General features: G+C 39.9%; 1 protein-coding gene across 1 annotated transcript; it reads left to right on the top strand.

Annotated features, from left to right (window-relative positions):
• Window positions 1–2,035: 2,035 nt before the first annotated feature.
• Window positions 2,036–14,351, top strand: itprid1 (ITPR interacting domain containing 1). Its single transcript, XM_030757096.1, has 6 exons — window positions 2,036–3,739; window positions 5,967–6,094; window positions 7,648–7,759; window positions 7,854–8,165; window positions 13,857–13,907; window positions 14,142–14,351. The coding sequence occupies exons 1-5, from the start codon at window positions 2,252–2,254 to the stop codon at window positions 13,902–13,904; spliced, it is 2,088 nt and encodes a 695-aa protein (XP_030612956.1). The 5' UTR covers window positions 2,036–2,251; the 3' UTR covers window positions 13,905–13,907; window positions 14,142–14,351.
• Window positions 14,352–14,905: the final 554 nt, after the last annotated feature.

Below are 14,905 nucleotides of genomic sequence, written 5' to 3'. Positions count from 1 at the left end.
TTTCTGACCAGGATATGTCCTTCAATGCACATATTGTACAAACAGGTAGGTGTGCTTTCTTAAATGTTTGGAATATCTCTAAAATTAGAAACATCTTGTCTCAGAGTGATGCTGAAAAGCTAGTTCATGCATTTACTACTTTTAGGCTGGACTATGGTAATTCATTACCCTCAAAGTTCCCTGAAAAGCCTTCAGTTGATCCAAAATGCTGCTGTGAGAGTACTGACAGGGAATAGAAAGAGAGAGCATAATACTGGCCAATACTCCAGTACTGGCTTCTCTTCATTTACTCCAAATCCAGAATTGGATTTACACTTTTTCTCCTCATATAGAAGACCTTGAATAATCAGGACCCATCTTATCTTGAAGACCTCATAATACCATATCACCCCAACAGAGCACTTTGTTCTCAGAATGCTGGTTTACTTGTTGTTCCTAGGGTATTAGGGATATTAAATGTAGGATTGTAGGCAAAGCCTTCAGCTTTCAGGTCCCTCTTATGTATGTTCAAGAGGGGTTCAGAGTAGAGCTGTTTTTCCTCTACATTGAAGAGGACAGTTGGATGGCTGGATGGATGAATTGATGGATGGATGGATGGATGGATGGATGGATGGATGGATGGATGGATGGATGGATGAATTGATGGATGGATGGATGGATGGATGGATGGATGGATGAATGAAATGTTAGTCATCTTACCCAAAGTTAAATGAGTTAGCAATTTCCACCTATTTCTATACACTGGAAAGCAGGTGAAATATGTGTAAAAATAAATGTCTTAATGAATGTCTTTTGGAACGAAAGCATTATTGTTATCATTATTGTTTTTAAAACTTGGCAAATTCTAATTTTAGGATATATACAAGGGATGTTGATAAGTTATGAATATAATGCAATGTCCCTCTTTCCCTTTTCCCCCTATTCCTTCTTTATATGTTTGAGCAGTGAGGAGTCTAATACGGACCAACAGCTGCCAGTCAGACAGCAGTGGCTTTCTGGAGGAGCCCTTTATACCCTTGGTCCCTCATTTGGCATCACCAGGACTTGACATCATCAAGGTCTGCTCACTTACTAATGCAGACTCACTTTTCTCACAGTTCTTCAAGTTTATAGAAGTGCAGTGCACTACCCCAATTTGTATCACTGTCACTAGATCATAGAATGTGCTAAGTTACTAAAATCATAAGTACTATGTTATTATAATTATAAGTAGTATTATAGGGTAATTGGATGCTTTTATGTTTGACTGTCTGTATTACCTGTTTGTTTGCAGGCTCACTCGGGGTTGTCAGAAAGGAGCAGTGATAGTCAGGGCAATAAGAAACCAGGATCTTCTCCTTCTTCCCCTCATACTGACAAATTTCCAGTCTTTGCCTCAGAAATGACCTCTTCTGTGGCTGATAAACATCTCCCTTCCTCACCTTGTCTTTCACCAGATCCTTCCTTAGTCTTGAACCCTCCCATAACTCCCGCCTCACTCTCAAATTATGAACTGCAAATTGCAAACACTGAAAAAGCACCAAATCAGGATCAGTCTCCACCTACTTGTCTACCTGCATTGGAGTGTGAATACTTTTCTCCTTGTTCTTCCTCATCCAAATTGCAAAAGATAACTCAATGCCAATCTTTAAATCTCCCTTTCCATTCCCCAGGTACATCATTTTCACCTACTTCCTCTCAAGTGCAACCTACCTCATGGATTAGAGGCTCAGAGGAAATTAAATCTGTGGATAGGAGTGCTCCATCCACCAGTCCCTCAACACTTTCCCATGACTCTCAAGGCAAAACATCTGCTCTAGCTTCCTGTTGTTCTCCAAATGTGAACAGTCAGGTTTATGAATCCATTGCTATATCTTGTACACAGCCTGATTCCTTTTGGAGTTCATGCACACAGTCAGAAAGGACTAAATTTTCTTTGTATGAAAACCCAATCTCTTCTTCTGGTTGCATATCATCTATGCTTCCCTCTTCCTCTGATATACCTCACTCTGCCATTAGTGAGTGCTTTTCTCCACCCACTTTAGTCTCTCCCAAATTAATCAAGTTCATCTCACACATTCCGGAAAACAACAACAATTTATTTTTTTCCCCAGACTCTGATGGACAAAGTTTTTCTATCTCAACTACTGGTAGACAAAATGAAGAGAATGGAAGTGTCTCTGTATTCTCTTTTCATTTGGGTGAAGCTAATCCATCAGAACCAGTTTCCTCCCTTTCTTGTAAACTTTACATCCCAGATTGTCAGCCTGACATGTCATCACAATCAAATGATCCAAACAATCTGATAGATCCAGCTGCAGGAGGAATTTCAGATCTGACAGAAGAGCTTGCCACCAAACAGAATACTACAGTCTTGCCCCAAAAGAGCAGACAGTATTCTTACAATGAGAAAACTGTCTCTGCACTAGCCTGTCAGATCCAAAATGGTACAAATGTTAAGATGGATGATATCTCATTGAAAACATTTCAGATGAATGAAAAACAACAGAGGGAGAATGAGAGACACAGCAGCATTGTGCAGGCTCAAGAAGCTGTTGCTTCTCTAAAATACACAGAAACTCCTGCTGGTCTATCAGAAAGTTTTACATCAGCTTCTAAAGAAGTAAACAGCCAAACAGAAATGGATAAACTGGTCACCTCTTGTAGTTTGCATGATGAAATTTCAGCTAAAACAAAGCAGAAAGGTACTGTAAAAGTATGTCAAAAACAAGTTATATGCAAAGAAAGTGAATCACCTGGAAGTTACATATCTTTACATGATCAAGTTGCAGAGACACACAATAGAGCTGAAGAAAACCCAAATAATCTCATTGAGATTGAGAGCTTAGATCTGGCATTTGAAACCTCAGTAGATGGCTCAGATAGTGAAAATGTAGATATAGATGCCTTTTTTCAGCAGCTTGATACCGAAGGCCGAGTCTATTGGGCAGAACCTATCCAGTTGTCCAACCCAACCCCCGAAGCATCAGGAAGCTTTGAAGCCTCAGATGGATCATCTGGAGATTCATTTTCATCCACACGCAAAGTTTTGCCTTTGCCTATGTCATCCTCAGCAAATACAGACAGAGAGCAGACTTCAAGAGATGCAACTGCCTCCTTGGGTGTATCTTCCTCATTAACTCTTGCTACATCCACATCCCCGTCTGCTATCCCAAATATCAAACCATCAAATCGTTCTGTTTCTGTTCAAATGTCTTCATATCTGTCTTCTCATATTGTCCACAGAAAGGATGTTCCATATGTGACTGAGTCAAAACACACTCATCTCCCTACCATTCTACCTTTGGACACTTCCACTCCTTTTCGTGCTGTCCAGTCATGGACAGACCTTCAAATTCAGCGGAATGCTCTAACCAAAAACTTATCATTTGGTTCTCTTCATGCAATTCCTACCAAAGCAAATGTATCCATGAGTTGTCCAGGAATGACACACAAACTAACACACCCAGAGATCTCTTCTTCATCTCCTTCTTTCTTTCTCTTGTCTGATACCTGGAAATCACAGGAGACCATCCCTGAGATGGCTCTAAATTCTGAGACAGAGTCAGTATCTGTAGATACGGGATTGTGGCCTGATGAGCAAGAAGAAGAGGCGAATAGAACTGACAATAAAAGCGAGGGAAAACTTTGGGAGGGTAGTCAGACAGCCACCAGGGCATGCTGCTGCTCCTGTGACCATCACTGTACCTGCTGCATTCACAGGAGTTACAACAAGGAATCCACTTTGGGAAACAGTCCTGTGAGTAATACCACACTGAAGTGTTTATCATTACATCACACACTCACACAAAAAAAGACAATCTTGAATGTAAGTAGAATATTTGGTTATCTGCACTTTACTTGAGTATTTATTTTTCTGACTTATCTTTAACACCTACATTTTTACACAAATATCTCTACTTTCTAGTCCTTACATTGTCAAAACAGGCTTGTTACTTTAGCTTTGAGACATTTCAATGGAGTCATTATTTCACATCAATCACTTCCCAACATCAAACCAATCTGAACCAAAATGGAGGAAACAATAACTTCCAAAAGACAGTCCTATTGGTGTATCCATCACTGGATCAAATTACATAAGACAGACTGTTGACTTTGATGAAAGAGGTAAAGAACAAACAATCAAAAGAAGAAAACATAATTTTGGTGGTATTTATAGCACTACACTTAGTTGTTAAAGTGGGTCGGCACAATCTGGAACACCATTTTTGTGGTTGTGGTCCTTTAGAATCATCTAGTGCTACAGAAGAGGAGTTGGCATAAAAGGTGCAATAGATGTATTTCCCAGGGAGACAATGTGAGATAGCTTCACTTAGAGATAGAGAAAGCTGTAAAGACAGGACAGAAGAGCTAGAAGAGAATTATTTTTAAAAGTAAGGACTGGTCAATGACATCCAGTGAACTGGAAATTTAAAGCTTATATCTAATATCCTAATTTTCATGTATAGATTAGATATTCGATCTATACATGACCTGAAGTTATGTTTTTTTTTCACATTGTGAAACATCTTGTAAAATTAGTAGATGTATACTATCTATGTATTAATTGTGTTATTCGAAGGTTGCATGAAAATACTAGGTTTTTTACTAGGTTTTTTAATGCAGGGTTGTATTACTGTAGTGAATTTACTGTGGTGAATTTACAGTAATGCACTGCAGACTGGTGCAGAGAAGTTGTGGTGTTCATGGTCAATGTTAGGCTACATCAAGGGTAGCAGACATCACTTTGAATTCAAACTGATGCTGCTGAGCTGATTCACTCACCGAATTCCAACTTTATATTGGTCTCTGTGTTTTGATGAATTGAGTTGTACTAAACCTGGAAGCAGCAGCAGCAACTCATGTCAGTTGATTGTAGCTAGTGCTCAAAGTAAAAAGTACTTAAGCTTGCAATAAAAATTGTTATGATTTATTTTGAAGTGAGTCTTTTCCCCACACTGCACCACTACCAGTAATCTTAGGGTTCACACACCTGCCAAACCGCACTTTTACCCCTGTTATACTCATTTTTCTGCTTAGGTGTGGCAAAATCCATCCATCAGAAATATAGGAAACAACAATTAGAGCTATTTGCTTTTGTTTTTGTTAATTCCTTATTTTAAATCCTCATGACAGCCAACCTGCATAAAACTCGCTGTATTATCTTCCTCCTGTAAGACTATGGGGTCATTTTGCTCAGAAAATAATACTGACATGCTTAGATTAAAAAGCTATAAGGAACCAGTGGAACCAATAAGGAACCAACTCAGAAAAAAAGAAAAACAGTAGCAGCAACAACAACAACAACAAAACACCAGATGCTTAAAGGACTAGGACAAATGTCACTCCCAGTGGAGATAATGTTAACAATGTTGATTAAACAGGTAGCACTAATGTTACTAATGTGAAGCAAGAGTCCAAAAGAGCAGTCTGTTGTGTCACTGAATGCAGAGGTGTTATTACTTTGTTAAAGGCATCTGAGATTTTTCCTCATTTGCATTTTTTTCTGAGTGGCTACAGGCCATTGAGAGGGAGTGTTATCAAGAGAAGTTATTCTCAGAAAGGTGACAAATGTACATTGTATGTAAGTGAAAATAAATGTGTACAATAATTTGTGTATAATTTGGAGTACTCTGAATTTTAAACAATGTTCAGCATGAATACATAAAATTAGATATTTACCAGTTACATACTGGTAAATGGTTAACTGAGGAGCTAAGGCAAGCAAAAGTCAAGTCGGCTAAAGACCCATGAAGTCCCATGAAAGACAAACATTTAAAGTTGTCCAGGCAAGTTCCTTCTGAGATCAGCAATAACAGTAAGTATCTTTCCATCAGAATCAACAGCTGTACATAGGGCCTTTAATGAGCCCTATGAAGTAACAAAATCTCTCAAAGAGGATCTCACCTCATAAGGAAAAAAAAAACATATATATGAGAGAGAGAGTCTGTTTGTGTTTTAAAGGGAACTACCTTTGTCCTCCATAGTACTCTCTGGATGAACTGGAGGAGATGATGCTGTGTCTGCGGCAGTTTTGCTCTGTGCTAAGTAACATGGAGGAGCAACTCTCTGAGGATCAGGCAGCAGTGTACAGTTGTCTCTCTGACCAGGACAGGTACAAACAAGGGCGTAACTTTGGGTCCAACATTGGGGGGGGGTTAAGCTCTCTGCCTATTTATTTATTTATTAAATCATTACTTTTCTAAAAGGATTCAGGAGATTTGGGGTCAACCGTATTAGAAATACATTGTAATGCTTTTACTTTGTATTTATTTAACTTTCTTTGTATTTATTCTGCACCTTCAACGATTAAGAAAACGCTCACATTTTTTCCAACAGTAACAAATATTTGACATTTTTAGAATGTATTTGACACACCTAAATTTCTCAATTTTCCAAGTGTATGTATTTACATGGTACATTATAATTTGGCTAGGAGAAATTGTGACACAGTTCCACAAATATAGCCATTAGTAATTAAACAAGAGCAGTCTAAAACCCTTCATGCCATTTTCAGCAATTATGCTTAATTGTACATATATGACATTGTAAATTTTGAAATCAGGTCAAAATTACCTAAAGACAACAAGAGAGTTGCAGCTGTGTACTTAATTTATATAATATTAGAGCAGTTAAAGACTGCGGTAGCTTCAAGTCATTCATTTACAAGGAGGTGTTTTCGACCAACAATGAAAAATTGTTGGTTGTAGGCTTTTTGTCGCTCTTTTCATTTTTTCGAACTACACCCACTCCCCAGCAGCTGCTTCTTCAAGCAAACAGTGAATGCCGCCGCTTGGTAGAGAAAGCAGGTTGGGTGAGACCAAGTTTTTGTGGGGAGAGGGGGGGTTACATTACCGAATGAGTAAACATGCTAGTATTTTACCCAAAATTTATAATGAATAAAGAAAATTAACATGTTACTCATGTAAGATGTTTTTTGTAAATCAAAATGATGTGACTTTATTGGGGGGGTTATAGTGATTGGATCAGATTATTGGGGGGGGGGGGGGGGGGGGGGGGGGTCATAACCCCCCTATCCCCCCCACAAATTATGTGCATGGGTACAAACAATAACTTATAAAGCTCCATTTGGAACCTGACTACAGGCTACAGGCCTAAGTCCTTCTAGAAGCAAGTTTCATCAGTCAGCAGCCCACTTGAAGCCCCTTTGGGAACTAAATTAATCTTGTTATTTAACGTATATTTGTGAAATTGATGAAATATACATGTATAGAATCACCAGTCAAAGCTGATGAAAACAAAGCAAGATTTTAAAAAGCTGTTTTCCCCATGGAAGTTACGGTCCTGCCACCATCTTTACTGTTACAGAATTCTTTGAGTGCTTAGTGTTTATTTGTTTGTGTATTTTTGACCCCTCATCAGATCTTGCTTAGTCAGGTTTGTGGTTTAATCTGCAGATCATCTAGTCCTTGGGCAAGATATGGCACTCTGAAATGCCGTAATGCATCCATGTATGTAAGGGTGTGTGATATGTATAAAAGCGCTTAATGGCTTTAATGACTTTCAGCATCAATATGCAATATCATACACCAAAAAATAAATGTGCAGGTCTTCCTACACACCTGTTTCCTGAGGGTGGGCTGATGTGGATGGTCGTGTGTCTTTGTGCCTTAATCTTTTTGTATGTGTGTGTGTGTGTGTGCTTAGAGAGAAGGTTCGGGACCTTGAAGAGCTGAGACATGCAGTGAAACAAGAGGCTGGTGAGCTGGAGAAGCAGTTAAAAGAACTGGCCTATGACTATGATGAAAGCTTGAAAATGGTAACACATTTAGTGAAAATAACATTTATCTAATGAGACAGACATACTGGGTTTTTTTTAACTTTATGTTTTCTGATATTTTCTTTTTGAGTAGAAGATGCACAGATTGTTGGACGAACAGTCTCTCCTCTGCTCTCAACTTAAAGTTTTTCTACCTGGAACAGTGTCCATATCATCAAGCCCTATCCCCAACAGGACAGTAGCCACTCAGTGCTGTTTGCTACCCTTGCTCCTTCCAACTGACATACAGAGTAGCCACGTTTCTGATTGGAAAAGCTGGAAGAATCTGAAACCCGGACTGGGTTCCAACAGACAGTCACCTCCTGGATCTGAGAGCATCTGCGAGGGTCAGGGCAGTTCTACCACCAAAGCAGACAAGCTAAATATAGTAGGCTTCTTGCAGAGAGTAAGAAAAAAATCCCATTCTTATGTTCTTATGTACAGATAAATAATGCCATTCTGTGACCAAAACAATAAACCAATTTAGATTAAATCAAAGTCGTGTATATCCAGACTAGACCAGCTAAAGGCATGGCTGTAGCCACAGTTTGAAAACGAGCACTGTGGAAGATAAAAGGTTGGTATCAAAGTCATAGCATTGGCCCTGATATTGACAGGGCTGACTGTATTTGTGGACAAAATTGGTACCCTTCTGTTAAAGAAAACCCCACAGTGGTTATTTAAAAACTTGAAACTGATAAAAATAATAATGAACAAAATTACACTGAAAATTAACTAATGAAATCAAACATTGCTTTTGCATATTTTAAAAAAACACTGGCCACAAATAATGGTATCCCTAAAAGAAAATTAAAAATAAGTAGACCATAGGGACATGTTTAATGAAGGTGTGTTCTGTAATTAGCATCACTGGTGTCTTCTAACTTGTGATTAGTAAGTCTGCCTATCTAAAGGATGAAAAGTAGTCACTGTTCTGTGTGGTATCAAGGTGTGTACCACCCTGAACATAGACCACAGAAAACTAAGGGCAGAGCTGTCTCAGGAGATGAGAAAGACAATTATTGACAAGCATGTTAAAGGTAAAGGCTGCAAAACCACCTCCAAGCAGCTTGATGTTCCTGTGACTACAGATACACATATTATTCAGAGGTTTAATCCTTTAATATCTACCATAGAACAAGTCAGCCAGAGCTTTTCTTTACATTTTTATATGCTAAACTACGGAAAATGTACTTTGAGTATTCATAACTTCATTTATTTTTATAAACTGTCAGAAAAACAAACAAAAAAAATGCCTGTTGTGCAAAAGACAGCATGTGCATCAAAATAAACTATTTACAGTAGTGTAATGACAGTTCTAAGTGTCCTAGGAACATATAAAGAAAGGCACAAAGTCAAACATTATGGTTCAATAGCACCAGTGAAAACGTGATAGGCAAAATAATGTCACTTCTTGTTATTGCAGTTAGTGGTTCACATGAAAACCACTCAATAGTTCATGCTGACAATGTGATGATGGATATTCATACCCAGGGAATATAGTTAGCAGCTAATCAGACAGATAAAACACTTGGATTATAATGTTTTTGTTGTGTGTGCTGTTTATGTGATTTCTGCAAATTAGAAGATGGAAACAGTGCTCTGACACACGTTTAATGTGTTACAAGTAAGTGCAACTCCTCTGGTTTACAGAAAGAATTATTTCTCTATTTTATTTGGTTGCAATTCTACCAGCATTTAAAAATAGATCTGCAAATGGGATTGCGGGTGTGCCAGCCGATCAAAGGGTTAAGGTCCTTCAGACTGTGGCCAACATCCCTGGACTTGGCTGCAAGAGGAAAATTAACGACAATTTGATAGGTATAGTACAAATGGTAACCAAAAAGCCAAGAACAAAAAGCAATTAGAAGTGAACTCCAAAGTACATCAGTGTCAAGTCACACCATCCGTGGTTGTTTGAGCCAAAGTGGACTTAATGGAACATGACCAACAAGGACACCACTGTTGAAAGCAAATCATAAAAACACAAGACTGGAATTTGCCAAAATGCATATTGACAAGCCACAAAGCTTCTGGGAAAAGAACACTGTACCTACCGTGAAACACAGAGGAGGCTCACTCGATCTCCTCAAAAGGTTGCACAGCAAGCAATTAAGATGAGGGTACTGCCATTTTTGTCCAGGCCAGTTTCAGTAGTTTTTTAAAAATAATTCTGTTGAATCACAATTCAAAAGCAATATCTGATTTTCATTAGTTAATTGCCAGTAAATTTTTATTTATTATTAGTTTTGTCAGTTTCAAGTTATTCCCAGTGACCTTTGGGTTTTTCTTTCTTTAACAAAAGGATATTTTGTTGTCCACATCTGTAAATGTGGTTCTTGGCGTCAGCAGAACTGTTAACAACAAAATGGACACCACAAACACATTGAAACAATAATTTGATCTGATTCAGTCCTTGGTCACCCTATTCCCTGAAAACACCAGACTGCTATTTCTTGCAGGCTTGTACATTTTGATATTACAAGCACCAGACTAGTTATAAATGCAGCCACTACCTTCACTGGGGTTGAGAGTTATCAACATTCAAAAAATAATCATTATATGAAGATCTTTTTGAAATGTAAGATGTTTCCCAGGAATAAATCCAGTCAAGCACTGAAAAATACTGGGCTCTTGTGCAGCCATGTGCTTAAAACAAGTGATGTTACATGAAAAGTGGCACTGGAATCTGAAAGTTGTTTTGTATTGCATTGGAATATTGTAGTTAAGGAGCAATATTGTTGTGGGCAGCTGTGACTCAGGAGGTACCTGCTACTCTAGTCTGCATGTCAAAGTATCGGCCAAGACATTGGACCCCAAATAGCTCCTGATGGATCCATATGAATGTGTGCAAATGTTAAACAAGGTGCTTGGGTATAGAAAAAAGATGCTGGGAATGAGGCAGAACAGTGACCAGAAACAGTTCATGGGGTATGCCATGGAAACCACACAAGAGGCAACACAGTTCAGGAAGGTACCTTGGCCAAATAACCAGACCCAGGGGCTGAGGGTCACCGTGGAAACAAAACGGGTCGGGGGCGGGCTGTGTGACCAGCAGGGAAGATGAATGGGTTCAGGAGGTCATGGAAAATGGACTGGGCCAAGCAGTTTTAGGGGCCAACTGTGTGACCAGCGGCAGAAGTGAAGCAGTTCTGGGAGGCGATCGCGTGGCCAGCAGTAATGTTGAAGACTCTCAAGGGGCCGGCTGTGGGGCCAGCAGCGAAGATGGAGACTCTCAGGAGGCTGGCTGCGTGGCCAGCGTTGAATGCGAATCAGTTCAAGATGATGGCCGCGTAGCCAGTGGCAAAGATGAATGAGCACTGGATGGTGGCCACATAGCAAGCGGCGAAAACTCTCAGGAAGCTTGGTGGGTGACTGACAAAGGAGGCGACGGGACACATCTGGTGGCCTGGCTGGCGGCTGATGAAAGAGGCAATGGGACACCTCTGGTGCAGGTGACCTCAGACTTCTGGACTGACGCTCAGGATACTCAAAAAACTCGAACGGAGCAGGGCCCATTAAGCTCCAGACCCTCTGGACACACGGGACACATTGACTAGAGACCCTGTGGACACTCAGGTGGAGTGGGATCCACTAGCTCGGGTAGTGAGCATCCAGGATAATTTGCGCCTTGAGGCAACTGTTTGTTGTGATTTGGCACTATATAAATAAAATTGAATTGAATTGAAGCATTCTAGCTACTGTGCAGGGTGCACAGCCATCTCCTTTGACAACTCGGCCTGCAGTAGCTCACACTTGAAACAGGCAGGATACTCAAAAGAATTAGGATACTTGAAGGAATCAGCCTTGAGGCGACAGTTTGTTGTGATTTGGCGCTATATAAATAAAATTGAATTGAATTGAATTGAATTGATACTTAAAACAGTCATTTTGCTGTGCAGGCTGCTCCAAAGGCTTTTGCAGTGCAGTGGCTGGAGCCTCTGCAGATGATGCAGGTGGCTTAGGTGGAGGACCAGATGAAGCAGATAGCTGAGCAGAAACAGATATGGATGATGGCAGCAGATGACACTGATAATGCAGCAGGTGATGGTGGAAGACCAGATGAAACAGGTGGTGGGGCACAGGATCAAATAATGCAGGTGACTCGAAAGACTGAAGATGTCAGATGGAGATGACAGAGCAGATGCAGGCACTGATGATGTAGATGGCTGACCAGATGAGTTAGATGATTCGAAAGACGCTAAATGCATGGTGGCTGAAGATGCTAACAGCTGAAGATGGACTGGATACAACAGATGGGTTGCTCTGCAACAGAAACAGTCCCTTTAAGTGGTTGCAGAGAAGCACAAACTGTCTGAGACACATGGTTTGAAATGTCCTTAGGGCTATGAGGCTCAAAATCACAGCAGGTCATGACTTTGTTATTCGCCAGCGCAGATACACAACCTGGAAAATAACTCAATGGCTAAGAAACACTAAATGAACAATTATGTCTCTCCAGCTCAGAAACATGACATGGTTTATCACAGTTTACTGTCATTGAAACACGATGGGCATTGTCTCTTTCAACTGCCAGCTCAGAAACACAACATAAGTCATTATTTGCTGGCTCAAAAACACAATGTGAAATGTCCATACTAACAGGTTCAGGACAACCACACAAAAAAAGTCTTTATCTGCCATCTCTTAAACACAACACGAATTGTCCTTTTATTCGGGCAGAAAAGAACTGCACAGAGGAAAGGTAGAATTACTCACACAAATGTCCATTTGATTTAGCCCATTGTTAACAAGCACAGGATGGGAAACAGTTACTGGCTGCAGCAAGGAACGCCGGCAGCAATGACCCCATCTTCTCCAGGTAGAGGGGGCTGGTGGCGTCACGGCAGCAGGCTCCTTGTCTGACCACCTTGCAGCTAGGAAGGAAGCTGGAGAGAAGTGGCCCGGTCAAGAAAGAGGTGAGGGGGAGCTGGTCTGAGGTGGCAGTGAAGAGGAGGAAGTGGCTGGTGAAAGACTGAATCCACTTACCTGAGTCTCACAAAGCTCCGGCGGAGGAGAAGTGGGCGGTGTGGAAGAGGTTCAACTGGCCCCCATTTACATTGCAGTCCTGAGCTTCCTTCTCAGGCACCTCAACCCCCACTCACACCTTTCCTCAGGTGACCTCAATAGATCACTTGATAGAGTTGGGCAAAGTCTCACAGTAGTTTCACCCAAAACCACTCACTGTAATAACCCAGGCCTTTTTTCTCACTTTGGTGCATATTCACATGAACAAAAGTGGGTGAAGGAACACCTCCAGGGGACAACCCCCACTGAGATTTAAATACCTCGGACTCTCCTCCAATAGGCTTTAGAACTGAAGGAGCCTTTTGGATGAGAGATGAAACGTCTTCAAGAAACTTAAAGAAGCAGCTACAGTCACTTTTTTCAAGCTCCAGAGACTACTATGACCTGAATGACTGAGAACCTACACAAACAATAAGCATTTGTTAAATCTGTGGATGTCATTCAGTCGACAGGTCAAATAAATTTGAGCAAATGTCTAGTCATTATAAATGCTTTGTGATATCTTGGACAGTTGGATTCAGGTTGTTTTTGTTCGAGGTGCTCTTTGGAAGGGATAAATACAATATAACCATAATCATCAACCAATGCCAAGCAACTCACTTTTTAAAGTAACATTTAAAATGGCTTTATTTTCATAGCACAGTCATGAAAAAACACCAGTGCATTTTGGCATGCAAGCCTTTATCTGGGAGTTAGATTTATTTAATGCAAACACTAGCCATTCTGGCAGAGTGCAGGGGTTCTGGTGGCTACTTTATTTCTATGTCTTCAGTGCCCTACACCAACTTCTTCATGAACTAGAAGAAGTTCCTAAACTGGCCATGTCACTCATTTTAAATTGAAAAATAAAAACAGGAGCCTCAAATTTATATAAATTTTTCAGAAAAATATTTTTCAGATTAACTGTTTAGCTTATGACACGTTTTGTAATTAAGAAGTTGTATCTGAGTTTGACATTAACTGTATCTGAACTAATGTCATTCTCTTGGGAAACATTTAAGTGACATGAGATAGAGATAAAATCGTGTTTTTACTGTAAATGCTGAAGGCTGTGTATCCTATATTTCAGCTGAAGGAGTCGTTGCATCATTCTGTGAACACAGACTCATTGGAATGAGAGGTAAGTTTAGATTACAGCACTTATAATCTTGTGACAAGTAAAAAACAAAATTTTGTTTATATCTAATTGATGTCCTTTGTGCAAACTAAAGAGCCATCACCCCAGTTATAACCACAGGTTGTCTCAAATGGAATTTATGAGACAACCTGTGTGAGTTGGATCTGTCAGTTATTTAGATTGCTCACAATTCCAGCTGTTCTTTTGTCATAACTTTTATGCCTTCCTGTTTTTCAGGTGCCAGGAATGCTGCAAGATACACACTTGTGTTTTCTCAGTCTTCGATTCTTTTAAAGCCTTATCATTTGAGATGTACAGCTTTAACGTTGACAGAGTATTTTTTAATGTTTTTTGTGACATGCCCATTTTACTGTGACAGTAAAATGGGCCTGCTAGCAAGACCCTTAAAGCAAAGGAAAGTGAAATGGCATAGCAAAGAAAGTTTTGAGAATAAAAGAATAAAAATGCTTGTTTACAAGATAAAGTATGAGAATATAGATTTATATTACTTAATTCAATAAATGTACAATGTTCAGTGAGTTGTTCATCTTGACTATATTAAAACAATAAACCTTAGATGAGTGAAACACATTGGTGTTGTTGGTAACATTTTAAGGGTCTCCATGTTTCTTTCGGCAGAAAATTCAAACTACCAAACCAATTAAATCCAAAGTTTCCAATAAATCACTGGGATGAACAGGTTCTGGTGCAGGTTGTTTATTAGACATCTTAGTTACACAAAACACAGACAAAGACCAGAATGAGTGCCTTAGAGCCGTAGCAAAGAAGATAGAGAGTGAGCAAGGAGAGTGTGAAGAGCAAGAAGAGCTCTCTCCCAACTTTACCACTTCATTTTATTCCCATAGCTCACCCCTCCCTCTTGGTTTATCATAGGTTCGTTGGCACAGTCGGCATCCACTATGAACCATACTAGTTTGATTCTTTTGCAGAGGCTCCATGACACAGTTCTCTGGGGCTGTCAAAACAACGTGAAAATACCT

This window comes from Archocentrus centrarchus, chromosome 20, assembly GCF_007364275.1.
Source record: "Archocentrus centrarchus isolate MPI-CPG fArcCen1 chromosome 20, fArcCen1, whole genome shotgun sequence".
In the NCBI taxonomy this organism is placed as follows: Eukaryota; Metazoa; Chordata; class Actinopteri; order Cichliformes; family Cichlidae; genus Archocentrus; species Archocentrus centrarchus.
The sequence above is the reverse complement of the archived record's forward strand: the minus strand, read 5'-3'. Positions and strand labels throughout refer to the sequence as shown.